Below are 17958 nucleotides of genomic sequence, written 5' to 3' on the forward strand. Positions count from 1 at the left end.
GACTGGAAATTCGAGCAAGTCATGTCTATAAACAGAAAGAAGTAGTAACCGGCTACTAGAATATCACATGTAAGGATCCTGCAGGTGGCGGATCATTTAATCATAGCCTATTCCCACAGCAGCTGGAATAATTAAATGTCAAAAAATCATTTTGATGGTGGATTGTAATCAAGAAAGATTATATGAAACATATGTGAATTAAATTAAATTCCAGTTTTAAAATGTGCTTCTGATTACAGATAGCCTGGGTTTACACACAATATGTATTTTTGGGAGCATAGTTTGCTTTTTGAGTTTACAAAATTTCTTAATATGAAATTCGAATGATGTGACAGATAGACTGTACAGTATTTGAAATCTACATGCTAATACACACTATACTCATAGTCACGCAATGCTGATGTTGTTAATATTTATAATTTGAGAATAAAGTATAACAATAATAATAATTTGCAGGGTTTGGTATGAGCTAATCGATTATTAAATTACCATTGGTAGCGTAGTTTATTGTAATGCTTTTTTCCTCAGTAGGTCAGAACAAAGCGTGGCAGACTTGTTACTTGTTGAGATGACAATTCTTATTTGGGTCGTATTCCAAGATGTAGGCTAGAATCTGTGATTACTAAGTAGAGTGAATATCCACATCGGTGCGGTGACTGACAGCTACACATTCGCCTGCACTGGATCACAACTCACACATGGAATATAATTCCGCTAGGAACTGCAATTTCAGGTTTTCAAACATAGATGGCGACAAAGATGCGAAACCTACAGACTGCAGCTTTAATATATTTTATTGTAATATGCAAAAAAACATAGCCTAAAAAAAATCTGCTGTAGTATTAAAAATTTACCTTAGGAACAAAATAACTTGCGTAATACTGGTTTGTAAATGTTTCTGTAAGTAACTTGGTCTTATGAACGCTTCAGGAGTAAACCTCTTTTAAGGTACACATCACACTTAGTACATTGTTCCCCTCCTCTGCAGTGTAGCCAGGGTCTGTCAATCATAAATGCGTCCCGCTCCATGTCTCCCTCATACTTCAGCCTGACAGGCTAGACAGGCCGTCTCAGGCGTGATTGGGCAGTCACTTACCAGACGACAGGCCCAAAATAAAACCGCCCATCCTCAGCCACGGCTCAAATCTCATCTGCACTGAATCGTGTCTTCTGCTCCCATGGTGAATGAATGTGTACAACGGACAAAGAACATGTATTCTTGCACGCACATTCGCAGTGCTCATAGACCTTTAAAGAAACAACCATATGCCCTTTTGCTCACCTTTCTCTTCTCTTCGTCTCATTGATTTAAAATTAAATGTGAATGAGAGTCATTGGCTGGTGGATACATTTCCTAACAGCTCCAGGGGCATTAAGAAGGCAAAAAATGGAGGCAATTGTTCTAGCTGTGTAGGTTTCGGTAATGCTGAATGGTGGAAAGTGATTCTATGCAGCATTGTGGAGCAATTACTCAAAATTTATGTATCAAGAAATGTATAGAGAGAGTACGGAAATCTGCTGATTAGCATATGCGCCCATATTTCTTGCCATCTGTGCTTTAATGTACTGCCCGTTTAAGGGCACTATAAGGTGAAGTAGCTCATCCTGCTTGCTTCAGCAACATATTGTATACTGCTGAATGCAGGTGATGCAGTTCACAGCAGTGCTGTTATTTCTCAGACTGTTCATCCGGAATGTCCTCTTGCTCTATTAGCCGTGTGAATCAATGTGGGGTCATCTGAATTATGCATGTATTATGCATGATTCCACTTGTTCTTGAAAGACATCACTGCTCTTGCTGGCTGCTGTTTGCTTTGTATTGCATTTTTTCTTTCTTTTTGTTGAAATACATCACGTGTCCCCTGCATCTTTTTGAATGTGTGCTGGCCTTCTCTTTCTCTGTTGCTGTTTTTTTCATTTCTCTATTCTGAATCTCTAGAGAGCTGAAGTAATTATTTGATAAAGCATTCTTAGTCTACACTACAGTATTATTTAAAGCCGTTCAGATCTAGAACTAGGATATCTGCAAGTCCTTAAAGAATTCAAATGTCGTCAATTCACTTTTCAAAATCTAAGGATGTGTAAAAATTTTAATCTGTGTAAAAATATGAAATATCTTGCATAGTATAAACTTTAATTGTCCTCAGAATTGTTGTATTTTATCACATTTTATAAAAAAAGTTACACCGTAAAAATCACCAGACCTTGTATAAATTGTAAGTTTTAAAGCTTAACTATGAATTTTTGAAACTATGAAAACAGGCGATTTAAATAATTTGAAATTCGCAAAATGTAAAAACTTATATTTATCTAAAATATTACAATGATGATATGATGAAGGTTTCTTATCTAATATTTTCAATGCTCTTTTGTAACATACCTCAATTGGCCCGATAGCAGCATAACTCGTATAAGACCAACTTGTGATACAGTACTCAATATGAGCCAGTATCATAGTGCAAGAACGTAATCGCTGCTGTATCCGATAATGAGGTATGAATTTGTTTAAAGTTACGTAAATTAAAATTTACAGTATTTACAACTTTTTTTATATGTTTTTTAAAAGATAATTTAGAGTCTATCAGAACTCCCAGATACCTAAATTCCTCAACATTAGTTAATTCTTGTCCACCCAAGCAAACTTTTACTGTGGCCACAGTTGTTTTAGGTTTACTAAAAAACATTGATACAGTCTTTTTAACATAAAGACACAAGCATGAATCATTCAGCCATTTTTGCAAATCATCTAAATCGAAAGAAAGCTGATGGGCTGCATCCTCAGCACTTTTGGCATGTGTAAAAATCACCGTATCATCAGCATACATAATCGTGTCAACATTTTTGCATACATTGGGCAAACTATTCACATACAATGAAAATAGCAGAGGTCCTAAAATTGATCCCTGAGGAACACCCTGTGTATATTGAAGATAGGGTGACTTACAATTCTTTATTTGCACACATTGTTTTCTATCCGATAAATAAGACTGTATCCATTTAACTGTTTGATTACTAAAGCCAAATGTTAACAGTCTAGACAAAAGCTTTAAGTTTTTTTTTTTTTTCCTTACATTGTAAACATTTTTAATAATCAGTTTAGTTATTCAGATATTCTGCAGTGGTATTTATTTTTGAAATACTTTTTTGTTATTATTAATCATTTTGCAAGCAGGACCAAAATTGATTCACAGACAAAACAAAACAAAAAAATAAAGCAGATTCAAATCTTGTCCAAGTTTTAGATTGCATTTTTTATGTGATCCAACAAGAGCCAAGGTTTTTATTGCTTTTTGTATAACTATCATTTAACATTTGGACATTTTAATACGCAAAGTGATCTGTGAACAATCTCAGTTTTTATTTAGTATTAAAAAAACAGCCTCATCTTAGTTAATGGAACTTATAAGTTAAAATGACTACTTTACCACAGACTTACCATAGATTGAAGCACTTAGGAGAAAAACAGGTTGCCAAATCTAATATAAAGCATGTGATTAGTCTGTATTATTATTTCCACAGAGATTTTATAATGACCAACATTTGCATTGACTATAAAGTGGACATCATTTCCAACATATGAGTGCTAGTTTCAAGTCTCTCGTATCACTCCCACATAATACAATAATGCGATCTCAAATCAATATTTCATGTCCATTAATTTTTTTTTGGTCAGTGGTGTAGTAATAACAAGGAGAATGTGCTCAAGCAATAATCCCAAAATAAACCCCTTCCGACTGATACAAGACACTTTTTTTAAGCACTTGCCATCCTTTTAGAATTTTTTTTGACCGGCTGACTCGGCTCTCATCCATTATGTAGTGTGTTTACAAACCAAGTAACAATACAGTGCTGTTATTTCACACCAAAGCCAAAATGCCCTCAACATACTTCCACAGTTTTGCTCTTTATTTATTTACAATGGCATATCTATACATTAGTCCAGCCGTTCTTTTGTTTTTGAATTTGAACCAGACATGAACTTCTCGTGCTGGTTTGCCAATAGGTTGACCAGTCACCTATCATCACTTTTCCTCTTTCTATTCGCCCTTTCCAGTCTCGTGATTTTTCCCATGATCCTCTCAGTCATTACTCACAGCAGACAGCAGGACAAGCAGGCACGTCCCTTGCATGCTTCTATTCACCCATAATGCATAGAGGGAGAGACCGTGCCTGCTCCTGTGTCAAACGAAATGTTGTAAGTAGGGTTCGGTTCAGTTGGCGTCATGGGAGCCACTTTGTGCTTTAGGCTCGATGCCATCTACTGCCAGCACTGTCAGTCTGCTCAGCCTTACAAAACAAAAGGCAGAGCTCAATTATTAGCTCAACAACCACAGCAGCCTCATTCTAGATTTAATACTGCTTGCTGTGTATTGTTTCTCGTCTGTGCGCAGATATAAAACCTCAGCAGTATCAGAAGCCATGGACTCTCAATTGCCACTTGTATGAAATTCATGAAGCAGCTTGTTTACCAGGAACACAGATACAGCGTCTTGTATGCAAAGCTGTGTGTATTCACATGCATTATTTAAAGGTAGTTTTATTGCGGGGGTAATTTAAATGGGAAGGATCACCTACTCTCAGCACTGAAGTAGAGAACATTTATCAGCTTTTGACGTGGAGAGCGAAATGAACTTTAACTCATATTTGGTATGAACGTTGAGAAATGGACAAAGAGCGTGTGATTACTCCCTGGAGATTAATGACTCCGTGTTGCATTGTTGTGGTGGGCTTCCGAACGCTTCTAAGAGACTGTGTTGCTGTTAATGGTGATAGAACAAGGTGCTCAGGACTCAAAAAAATCAGTTGTTCAGGTTGAAGACATCATTTGCATCATGTTATATGTTCCTGCAGCTCAAACAGTAGAATGCTAACAAGGTCATGGGTCTATTGCTCAAAAGGGTTCTGCTCCCAGGGATTGCAGGAACTAAAAAAAATGTATAGCTTAAATGCAAACTAAGTTGCTTCGGATAAAAGTGTCTGCCAAATACATAAACGTAAATGTAATGTAAAGACACTTGCATGTACAGGTGCTGTTCATATAATTTAGAATATCATCAAAAAGTTGATTTCACTAATTCCATTTAAAAAGTGAAACTTGTATATTATATTCATTCATTACACACAGACTGATATATTTCAAATGTTTTTCTTTTAATTTTGATGATAATAAATGACAACTAAGGAAAATCCCAAATTCAGGATCTCAGAAAATTAGAATATTACTTAACCCAATACAAAGAATGGATTTTCAGAAATCTTGGTCAATTGAAGAGTATGAACATGAAAAGTATGAGCATGTACAGCACTCAATACTTAGTTGGGGCTCCTTTTGCCTGAATTACTGCAGCAATGTGGCGTGGCATAGAGTCGATCAGTCTCTGTGGCACTGCTCAGGTGTTATGAGCCCAGGTTGCTCTGATAGTGGCCTTCAGCTCTTCTGCATTGTTGGGTCTGGCATATCGCACCTTCCTCTTCACAATAAGGTCAGGCGAGTTTGCTTGCCAATTAAGAACAGGGATACCAAGGTTCTTAAACCAGGTACTGGTAGCTTTGGCACTGTGTGCAGGTTCCAAGTCCTGTTGGAAAATGAAATCTGCATCTCCATAAAGTTGGTCAGCAGCAGAAAGCATCAAGTGCTGTAAAACTTCCTGGTATACGGCTGTGTTGACCTTGGACCTCAGAAAACACAGTGGACTAGTGCTGCAACGATGCGTCGACGTCATCGCGTCACACTGTTTACATCTCGCGTAATGGCATACTGGGAATGGAGAAAGTTATATTCTATCACAAAAACAGAGACCTCTGTTATCAAAAGTATGGGAATACTTCAAACAGAGGCCAAATAAAATGGCCATTTGTTCGCTTTGAAAAACCGAAATGGTGTACCACGGCAGCACAACTGTGATGCACGGGCACCTCAGAGGAAAACATCCTGGCGCTCTGAAGCGTAGCGGCTGAAGTAAGGATAAAATAAAAAAATAAAGTGTTGGCGCGGGTTTCGAACAGGCGTTAGGGGCCGTTCACATATCGAGCCTAAAACGCGTGGAAAACGCTAGTCGCGCCGCTTTCTCCTTTCCAAAGTGCTCGGGCAGTTGCGCCCCTGGGATATCTGCCGTTGCTAAGCGACCATGACGTGCTCTCTCCATGAAGACGCGGAAATTTCAGCAAAGGATAAATGGATTTGCAGCACTAAAAATCGCTTGCAGTGATCTGCTACTAAATTTATTTCAAAATGGCAATCCATATACAGATATGGTCAGCAGTTCCTTCATCTTAGCTGAGCTTTCAACGTTGTTACGGGAAAGGATGAAACTGATTGGATAGTTCTTGTCACCTGACCCACGGTGCGCTTGCGGCATTCTGAAAAGTTTAGATGTTTTTAACTCCATGTGGACGCGCCTGTTTTCGTGTGCGCGTCGCGACCGCGTCGCTTCCATTATGAGCGTGCATACCGCACGCCTACATTTGGAAATAACGAACTTGAGCATGCAAAAGAAGCAATATGTGAACGGCCCCTTAAAAGTGCACCGGGAGACAACAGTCACAGACCACCGAGCTACCCCGAATCAGCTCCAGATTTCTGGAAACCATGCTAAACCATAGCAGAACCCTGACTACATTTTATGGTTTGTGATGCTAAAGAACATTTCATGATGTCTCAGACAACTGTAAATTTGTGCCTACTGAGGTTTAATTATAAGCGCTATCATAAACTCATATTTACCATAGTAAAATAACTTTCTTTGCCTCTTTATTTTTGTATACTGTAAAATATTCAACCACATTTGTTGAAAATGAATACAGGTTGAAATATTATATTAGTAGTTGTACTTATATTTTTTTGTAAAGTTATCAAAAGGATTCATTATCTAATCAAAAAAAAGAACATTAGATTAATTATTTATTGTAATAAAAATAATCGTTAGAGTAGTCGACAAATCGGAAAATAATAGTTAGATTAGTCGACAGAAAAAATAATCGTTAGTTGCAGCTCTACAGTGGATCAACACCAGCAGATGACATGGCACCTCAAACCATCACTGACTGAGGAAACTTTATACTGGACCTCAACCAACATGGATTGTGTCCCTCTCCTCTCTTCTTCCAGACTCTGGCACCCTGATTTCAAAAGGAAATGCTACATTTGCTTTCATCAGAGAACATAACCGTGGACCACTCAGCAGCAGTCCAGTCCTTTTTGAAGCGAGACGCTTCTGATGCTGTCTGTTCAAGACTGGCTTGACACAAGGAATGCAACAGCTGAAACACATGTCTTGCATACGTCTGTGTGTAATGATTCTTGAAGCACTGACTCCAGCTGCAGTCCACTCTTTGTAAATCTCCCCCACATTTTTGAATGGGTTTTGTTTCACAATCCTCTCCAGGGTTCGGTTATCCCTATTGCTTGTACACTGTTTTCTACCACATCTTTTCCTTCCCTTTGCCTCTTTATTAATGTGCTTGGACACAGAGCTCTGTGAACAGCCAGCCTTTTTTGCAATGACCTTTTGTGTCTTGCCCTCCTTGTGCAAGGTGTCAGTGGTCGTCTTTTGGACAACTGTCAAGTCAGCAGTCTTCCCCATAATTGTGTAGCCTACAGAACTAGACTGAGAGACAATTTAAAGGTTAAATATTGAACCTTATCACAATATTCAAATTTTACTGAGACACTGAATTTGGGATTTTCCTTAGTTGTCAGTTATATAATCATCAAAATTAAAAGCAATAAACATTTGAAATATATCAGTCTGTGTGTAATGAATGAATATAATATACAAGTTTCACTTTTTGAATGGAATTAATTAAATCAACTTTTTGATGATATTCTAATTATACGACCAGCACCTGTATAAAGGTGATTCGCAATAGATGCAAGGTGCAAAGAATCAAGTCTATATGTGCAGCCTTCATGAGTAATCGTGAGCACACATTAAATATGGAGAGGCATATTGATTGAATTGATTGAATTAGTTGCAGCCCTACTTCAAATAGACAATTCAAACAACAGCACCACTATAAGAATATAGCTCCAGGACCATTGAAAGGTAAAGGGTTTTCCCTATATTAATAGGGATCTGTTGAGAACCAGACTTTATAGTGCTTTTATAGGTCAGATATACTGGATCTGGAACCGCATCGGTGTGGGATATTGTGCAGCAGTGTAGTCTCAAGGTGATCTGAAATATAGTCGTGCCTTAATGAATACCCCAGGCAATGGTTCAGCTCATAGAGCCTGAAAATTGCTCTCAAGGAAAATGCGTTGCCGCCTCTCATTTTGCAGGGCCTGCGATATGGACAAGCTACAAACAAGCTATCAAACCTTGCTTTCCTTAAGGGACAATAAAACCACTTTTGCTTGAAATTTCAGAGGATCATTAGTTGGTCTGAAATGGCTTGAGCTGTCCATAGTGTGGATGCTCTCTACTCGTTGTTGTTTTATATGTAAACTGTTGTAAAATAGATGTCACTCTTAAGCCAGTGTATTGATGTCCACATTTGCTTCCTTTTAGTGGAGTTCTGTTAAAACTTTCATTACTTTAACTATTAGTTGCAAAACAAAGTTTAAAGGAAATTAGGTAGATGTACCCTGTATATTCACCCTCTGTCACATGAGCATTTTCATTCAATAATTAACAGAACTATATCACCAAGACAATCCAGAAATCAAGTAATGGTCATACCAAATGACTTTTTGTCAGTACATAATAGACTGTTAGGAGGGGCTCTGTGGTGTTGCTTACTGGAGGTGTTAATGATCTGGGCCGGACACTGAAATGTTGTTGGTTTATACCAGGAGGATTATCGCCATTGTTCGTTTGATCAAGACCTTGGGTCGCTCAGCGTGTGTGTGTGTGTGTGTACTTGTTTTTCTATTCTGGTGGGGACTTAAACCTGAATACACACAGACTCATGGTGACCCTAAATTGAGGTCCCCACGGGTAAACAAGCTAATAAATTACACAGAATTAAGTTTCTTGAAAATCTAAAAATGCAGAAAGTTTCCTGTGAGGGTTAGGTTTAGGGGTAGGGTTGGTGTAGGACGATAGAAAACACGGTCTGTACAGTATAAAAACCATTACACCTATGGAGAGTCCCCACAAGGAGCAATATATATATGCAACATCACACACATTATTTTAATTATATTTTATACTAAATACTGTAATACTAATACTGTAAAATAATGCCTCTGTTGTAATGTAATTAATATATATTTATTACATGTTTATTTATATAAATATTTATATTTTGAAACAAATCTTTAAATAATTTGTAAATTAGTTACTGCATCTGCTATATTAACTATACAACTATATATGACACAACATTCAAAACATGACTTTGTTTTTGTAAAGAAGTTTCTTATGCCCACCAAGACTAGTAAAGTAAAAAGTAAAGTAAAAACGCTAATTTTGTGAAATTTTAGAATTTAAAATAACTCTGTTCTATTTGAATGTATATTAAAATGTCATTTATTTCTTCTGATGTAAAGCTGAATTGTCTATGGAAACGGAAAGTTCAAAAGAACAGCATTTATTTGGAATAGAAATTTTGTTGACCCCAAGCTTTTTAACAGTAGTGTATTTTTTATATAAATAAATATCTCTCTGAAGCCTGATCATTTGATAGGAATGTTCCAAAACAAGCAAAGCAAGGTTGCTGAACCAGGAATGTGTCCTGCTTGGCAAAATCACAATTACTGTAAATTGCTTTGGATAGCTAAATAACAGAGTTTATGGATAATGATTGATTATACTTTCACAGATGGGATGTTTTTGACGTCTGCCTAATGTGCTCGCAGAACCCATCGTTCTCCATTCACACTTGATGGTCACAGCTGGTCATGTGGCTCAGCATCTCACGGGTGATCTGTTAATGTAGAGTGTCCTTCAAAACCCAACTTTCCTTTGGGGAAACGCTAGCAATCAGTGTAATTTTGATTGTAATACCATGCCGAGTTTGACTTTGCTGCATGAATTTATTTGGTCTGCTTTTTCAGATCCTCCTTGTGCACCCGTGTGGTGTCTGCCGAGCAGGCTCTGCTAGCGCTGGTGTCAGATACAAACATATCATGATGAATAAGACTTGAAGACACAGATACCAGTGGCATTTTCCATGGCCATCAGCATGTACACTGAGGGAATTTATAGCGTGTGATGAATCGCTGTGCCCTGTGGCGGGATGCAATCACATCTCATCCCTAAACAACAAAAGGCCTCTGTGCTGAAGGTTAAGCGTCTATACAATGACTTGACTTGTGTCAGGAGTATTTGGATTAAGTGTGCCCTTGATTCTCTTTTCTTTTTTTTCCCTCTACCCTCCTATTCTTTCGGTGCAGCTCTTTTGTACTCTGCTATTTTTATGAAAAGGAGTAATGCATCTTGAATCTGACTGCATCCCATCCATGCTTGCATCCTCTCCGGTTGTTCTTCGGTTACGTTATCTGTCTCTGACGTTTCCCCCAGTGATTTGCAGTTCCATCATTATATATGTCTATGTTTGTCCTCTAGTTGAGCTCTTGCGTATCTGTTTAGCTATATTAAGCATATTGCACAATGAAGGTTATCTGTTAATGCAGTTGTTTGTTTGACGTTTTGAGGAAACAAATGGAGAAGATGGAGGCTTCCATTTTGAGGTTTTACCACCCGTGTTCCTCTACCTGGTTGTCCATGCAGGGAACATCACCTAGAGGCGTAATTGGTCCATTTTAACCAGCAGCCCATTAGATCCTAAACAATCTCATCTTGTTCAGCATTGATTGCAACATCGATCAGATACAGATAGTCAAGCCTTTTCATTTTATTCTCTCTTTATAAATTCAATATTATATAAATAATGAAAAGCTTAAACAGGTTAGATTTAGGAGACCTGCTAATAAAGAGGCTTAATAATAAGGCTTTACTCTAAGTTTGACCCGTGGCTGTTTTTGTGTGCAAATCTATTAGTCAAACCTAACCCAGAGTTCAGTGTTAATAATGTATGTCCATTGGCGCATATGTTGTGTACGAATATGAGACTTCTTTCAAAAACATTAAATAAATCTTAGGGACCATAGTACTTTCTAAGGGCAAAATCAAATCAATATTTATTACACAGTAAAACAGGTTTTCCCCTGCATGCACAGTTTTTAAGGTAGTTTTTGCAGGTAGGTTCTAGTACTAAAATTAAACTAAAGTTTCACTATTTTAAAATGACCCGAAGTCAACTTTTTGCACCATGGATTTCTGGCTAAATGAAGTGGTAAAGTTTTAGTTTGATCTCTGCTGACTGGCCCGTGGCTTGTGAACATTGGATGCATTAGAGCTGTGCGTCATGCCACAGTGTTGACCGACTCGAGTGGTTGAGTCAGTGGCTTCCAATGTAGACACGGTATATGAGCAGCAAGCTGTCAGTGTGGACGGACCAGAACTGGCAATGTGTCCTCTGCTCGAGTCCATCAAGCACATAACATACACAGCAGAGGCCTTGGATTTTCCAGTTGTGTTCCAGATGATATCTGTTCATACAGTTCATGCCGAAACGAATCTAGTCAAATCCAATTGAACTGGATTTCGAGTCACATCCCCATGAAACTTGGATTGATTTAGTTAAAATTAAGCTGACAGTGTTAACAAATATAACAGTCTCCACTTGGCAAACTCAAACACATGAGATGAATGTCCAGTATTAAAGCAAGAATTGCAGGTGAATAGACTAAAACGCTTATCCAACAGATATCCCTATACTTCCCCAGTCAATTCCCAATTCATTTTTTTTTTTAAATAATGTTGTTCAAATAGGCAAATGAGGCATTATCTACTTAAATATGCATTAATTTGCATGGATTTTCTTTCCACTACTCTGAAATGGCTTGTTATGAAAACCAAGTCCAAAATCTTAAAATTGATGTGCATGAAAAAACTGTTTTTGACTATAGTGTGTTGCCCTAAATATAACAAAATAGGCTTGATCATCATATAATTACAGTTTATGATGTTGCGTGATTTTATATAATTGAGTTCCTCTGTCTCTTTCAGCGTTCACCATGATGATCATCCTGGCTTTGATTCGTATTGGCAAGGGACACGGTGAGGGCCACCCATCTGTAGCTCAGATCTCAGGTGTGCCTAACCTCTTCGGGGTCTGCGTCTACTCATTCATGTGCCAGCACTCGCTACCCTCGCTCGTGACGCCCATCTCCAACAAGCAGCGCATGAGCGCCCTGGTCATGGGCGACTACATCCTCATCCTGTGCTTCTACAGCCTGCTGTCCCTCACGGCCATATTCTGCTTCGACAGTTCTCTGCTGCGGGACATGTACACTTTAAACTTCACGGATAACTGCGACGTCCTGAGCATTCCAGTGTTGCGTTACTTCCTGGGCCTCTTTCCCGTTTTCACCATTAGCACCAACTTTCCCATAATAGCCGTCACGCTTCGTAACAACTGGAAGACTCTCTTCCATCGGGATGGCGGCACGTACCCTTGGGTGGTGGACCGTATCGTCTTCCCGCTCATTACCCTAGTGCCGCCCATTATTGTGGCCTTCTGTACTCACGATCTGGAGTCGCTTGTGGGTATCACTGGGGCATATGCCGGAACGGGCATTCAGTATATCATCCCGGCCTTCCTAGTATTTTTTAGTCGTCGTCATCTAGAGCCTGTGTTGGGAAGGGATGTTGTAAATAAGCACCGGTCGCCTTTCCATCACCAGTTCTGGATTTGGTTTGTGATATTGTGGGCAACGTTCTGTCTAATATTCGTGACCGCTAATATAGTCCTTAACGAAACTAAGAAGTGAGTATAAAAGCAGATTTGTTTTGTCAAGCTGTATTTTTATTTTCTTTTTTAAAAGGGGTGTTTGTTCGGTTAAATGTTAAAAGAATGGCGTCAGCTGAAGTTGAGTTCAGTCTAATTTAATCCAGTGTCTAAAAGGGACCAGAAGACATTTTGGCATTACTTTAGTTGGACTAATGTGAAACTTTTTTCACAAATCCACATTCATCCTTTAGTGAATGTTCTGTAAGGCAGGATACAATTAAATTCAAGTTCAAAATTAAGTTTCTACAATATTTAGTAGTAGCTTATCAGTGGCGACTGTCAGTTTATGTACAACAGAAGCATTATTTAAAATCCATATATGTGACCCATGCTGGCAAAAGGAGTCACAATGAGCACATTTTCAAAAATTCTCTTTTAAAAAATCTGGTTAAAGTTTTCTGAAGGTTCCAAAATGAGATCGCCTAGCAACCATAGATTCAGAATCTCTAGTAATAGTAGATTAAAAATCACTGCATAGTGTTGAGTGTATTCATTACAAATAAAGAAGTTCAATCAAAAGCAGCGAATGATTCCCTCTTTTCTTGAATTGTTTGATTAATATTAATGAGGCCTATATATTAAACCCTTTTCATGGTTTATCATTCTTAATAACATTCACCAAGTCCCACCCTTTATATTCTCATTCTTGCATGTTCCTTTCAAATGGAAACCAAAAGTGCTTTGTCAGACTCGAGTGCTCTGCTTTCGGATAGACAAACAGAACTTTTTAAAGCTTAGAAGGTACTAATAAAGATCATTTTAGATGTTTAATTACTATTTGGAGCATTGGGATCATTATAGGAGGCCTTAATGAACCCATTTTTGTGAAAAAATTCTAATTTGACCAAAATGGTTTTCTTCACTTGTTTTGTATGTAGCTTGTAATTAACTGTATGCATTCCGACTAATTTTGCCAGCACGGGTCACATATGATTTGCACATTTAAAATGTCACTACATTTGTTTGTTCTTGAGGTATTTCTTTATTTTCCTCTTCAGTCAGGTGAATCTAATTAAAACATTACTAGACTGCGTTTCACTACAAAAGCAAAATAAATAAATAAATATATATATATATATATATATATATATATATATATATATATATATATATATATATATATATATATATATCATATGCATAAGAATGAAAATGTCTTTGCATATATGATGTTATTTACAAAATTATTTAGCACATTTACCCCAAATTCTGTTCTGAATAATGATTCTAATTTTTGTAAAAAAATAAATAAATAAAATAAAATACTATAATACAGTGATAGGGATTTAAAAAATGTAATTGGCTTCATAAATTAAATGCAAAAGAAATACAACATTGAAAATAATAATTTTACCTTGCAACGTTCTTAAGTGTTTAAACTAAATTAAATTCCTTAATTAAAATCTTTTAGATATTGGGGTGAAATGTGGCCTTTTACAGGTTCTTGACAGATTTGGTATCACCCTCTGATTTTGCTGATCTTCAGAAGAACCAACAAGCTGTCTTTGTTCTATTGGCCTGAAAAATTCACACCAAAAATAGTCTGAAAAACAGACTGACAATAAACGTTCCTTGTTTTCGTTTTCCAAGATTGTTAGCGTTTCACGGCTGGCATTTCCAGCGTTCCTAACCGGCAGCTGGCACCTGGCTGCGTCTCCTGCGCTGACGGATGGTGACACCAGCACAACGCTTGTCTGAATAATGTGCCCAGACCTGGAGTTCAATCTTGGTTCATCAGCAGATTGATAGAAGCATTGAAAGCTTCCATATGTTCTCCATGTACTGACGTCTTAGCCGAAGCTCTCAGCTTCTCAAACGGGCCCCTAGGGAAGCAGGAAGGGAAGACAAACCAGATATTAAATGGACACGTCTGCCTCATGATTTACAGAGACTGATATCTATCATGATCAATGTGTGCACATTCACATGGTTATTAATGTTAATGTCACTTTAGTTCTGACCAAATTGTCTTGAGTTTGGCATTAATTCAAACCAAATGTATGGCAGCTGATTCCCACCCTGCCTTTCTTTTTTTGCACATTTATTGTTCACTTTTGCTCCTAAAAGGGATAATTTACATTCACTCATCAGTTATTCACTTTCTTATCATTCCAAATAGTTTGGACTTTCTTCTCTGAATCACATTTTGAAGAATGTTTCAACTCTTTTTGGAATGAAATGCAGTGGGGTCCAGTGTTATTTTGGACCCAATTGACTTTCATTATATGGCTACAAAGAGTAAAATTAAAGTCAGTTGGGTCCAAATTAACATTGGAGTGTAAGTAAACGATGACAGTATGATTTTAGTTGAACTATTCCTATAATGTCTCTAGTGTCTTTTATTTGTGTGTTTTTGCTCCGTCCCCCTTGTGTCCTCCTCAGGTTTTGAATGGCAACATGAATCTGTCCCAGACATAAGTTCGACAGGTTTCTCTTTTTTTTTTTTTTTCAGTGTGGTTTGCCAGCGGTTGATTGCTTTAATCTGTGATGTGTTCTATTCTGTAAAGTGATCGCTGCTCTCTGTGAGAGCGCCGTATCTGAACCTGCGCTTGAGTTTACACTGTTTCTTCTGTAGGTTTGGGTTCAAACTGCAAACTGGAAATATGTCTGTAGGATCTTGTTTGTGGACAGCATGGATGTCTCCTTATTCAGTTTTTTGTCTGATGTGCTCCACAAACAAACTGTAAGAACTGAAGTATAGGTACAGTATTAGCATTCGTGTCTCCCTGAATCACAGAAGCAAGTCATTTCACATGAGCGAAGTGTTATATTGTTACCAAATGCTCATGTAATATGTTCATGTCTGTTTTGAGCTAAACCAATGTGCCTTCTTTCCAGGAATCTTCCTGTTTTCACATTAATAACAATATTGCTCTCTCTTTCTCGCTCTCAAATGTCATTATTTTTGTTGAAATGTATGATCTGCGCAGCTTGTCACTTGCATGTAAGTCACTTCAAATACTTGACAATCACATCCACCGACATCTCGGTAAAATAAAAATGGAAATGCTCTTTTTGATCATTGAGATTGTCTTGTGCATTTTGTTTGTTTGTTTTTTATTTTGTGGTTTGTTGTGTGACCACAAAAAAAAAGTATATGCAAAGTATTGTTTGGCATATAAAAATGTAGTGTGTGTGCAGTATATATGTATATATCATGTAACATAACATCACAGATGCCTTTTCATTAATATTTGTATTGCCATAAGATGAATAATGGTTTGGGTTTTTATAAAAATGATACATTATGGTTCTGAAAATGAAAACTCAATAATCTAGAGGACAATACTAAATTCTTACTCAAGGATATCTTGAATATTTTCCAAAGGTCTCCAAATTAAGGTCTCTTTATTGTGAGCATAAACCTCTGAATTTTAATCACAGCGTCCGTTCCGTCCTTTCATGTCTGTACAGGGCTGTGTTTTTGTAAATTAAAATGTCTCTCTTAATTCATTCGTATTTTACTTAATTTGCCTTGATTTGTGCCACATTCTAGGAGCTGCTTGAAAAGGCAATGCAGTTGCTGGATTTCGTCCTGCTAGTTTGATTGGATGAAATGTGGCATTTTTATGGGTTCACTGGCTTTCTCTAGTACATGCTCGGAGTATAAACAGTGGCGAAGCTAATTACTACTTCATCATAAACTTTGCTTCACGATCACGTATTTTTATTTTTAATTCAACTTATTATATTATTGTTGTATTTTATTGTTATACAAATATTAATTACATGAAGTTCCAGAATTCCAGATGCTACCTTTAGAGTCCATCAGTCAGTCTCATAGATGGACGCCTCCTGTGGGTCAGCCATGTTTGAGCAGCCTCACCTGCATTCATGTCCTACCTTTAATCTCTGCTCTATTGATTAGTTAAAGAAGGATATTTATCCACACCTGCTGCACAAACTAGACTTAATAGAGTACAGCATGGGCCGAGAACATTGACTATAGCCAATCTATGTTTCAGAACGAAAGTACAGGGAAGAGTTTGCATACAGGAGTCTTATTAAAGAAGTGTTGGATGGTTTCTTTTTTCTGGCATTCATTTGTTTTACTTATTAATGGATCATTTTTTTGATGGTTAAAACCCTTATAATATTATAGACTGCCTGTCAGAGTCTGGTTCATAACTATAGCAACAGTAGACTCATGACGCCTTGTGTTTTACAAAAACAATATTGTAAAACAACTTTCCTTTTGAGATCATGAGAAAAATTTTGTTGTGATAACGAGAAAACAACTTTTGTTATATTGAGATCACAAGATAAATTCATGATAATGAGAAAACAACTTATGTCTCTAGGTCATGAGATAATAAATTGATGACAACAAGAAAAAAAAAAACTTTTCAACATGGAACGTAACATGTCTAGATCATGAGATAAGTCGTTAACACAAGAAAACAACTTTTGTTGTCGAGATCACAAGAAAAATAAGTTGTAATATGAGAAAACAACTTTTGTTATTTCAGGATCACTAGATAGTCATGATAACAAGAAAACAACTTATGTCGAGATTGCGGTAAAAAAAAAATAGTGATAAGAATTATTATTTTTTGGTTATGTTGTGATCACGAGAAAAAGAGATCACAAGATAAAGTCGTGATGAGAAAATTTTAGTTGTTTTGAAATCACAAAAAAATTAAGTTGTGATCCCGAGAAAACTTTTTGTAATGTTGAGATCATGAGAGAATTAAGTCGTGATAATGATAAAACAATTTTTGTTACATCAAGTTCAAGAGATTATTAAATCATGATAATGAGAAAATGTTTGTCTAGATCAGGGGATAATTAAGTTGTGATAACGAGAAACATTTTTTGTTGTCGTGATCACGAGAAAAATGTATTTGTTATTTTGAGATCACTAAATAATTAAGACAAGATCACAAGAAAACAACTTTTGTTGTCGAGATCACAAGAAAAATAAGTTGTAATAATGAGAAAACAACTTTTGTTATTTCAGGATCACTAGATAAAGTTATGGTAACGAGAAAACAACTTATGTCAAAATTACGAGAAAATAAAGTAGTGATAACGAGAATTTTTTTGTTATGTTGAGATCACAAGATAATAAAGTTGTGATAACGAGAATTTTTATTTTATTTCAAAATCACGAGAAAATTAAGTCGTGATCACGAGAAAGCTTTGTAATGTTGAGTT

General features: G+C 36.9%; 1 protein-coding gene across 2 annotated transcripts in view; it reads left to right on the forward strand.

Annotated features, from left to right (window-relative positions):
* Nucleotides 1-15825, forward strand: part of LOC127941452 (transmembrane protein 104) — a 41158-nt gene extending 25333 nt beyond the window's left edge. For both annotated transcript variants that reach the window (XM_052536513.1, XM_052536503.1), the window contains exon 10: nt 12018-15825. In XM_052536513.1, coding sequence (XP_052392473.1) covers nt 12018-12781 — 764 coding nt within the window. In that variant the 3' untranslated portion in view covers nt 12782-15825. The remainder of the gene's footprint in view (nt 1-12017) is intronic.
* Nucleotides 15826-17958: the final 2133 nt, after the last annotated feature.

This window comes from Carassius gibelio, chromosome A3 (genome assembly GCF_023724105.1).
Source record: "Carassius gibelio isolate Cgi1373 ecotype wild population from Czech Republic chromosome A3, carGib1.2-hapl.c, whole genome shotgun sequence".
Taxonomy (NCBI): Eukaryota; Metazoa; Chordata; class Actinopteri; order Cypriniformes; family Cyprinidae; genus Carassius; species Carassius gibelio.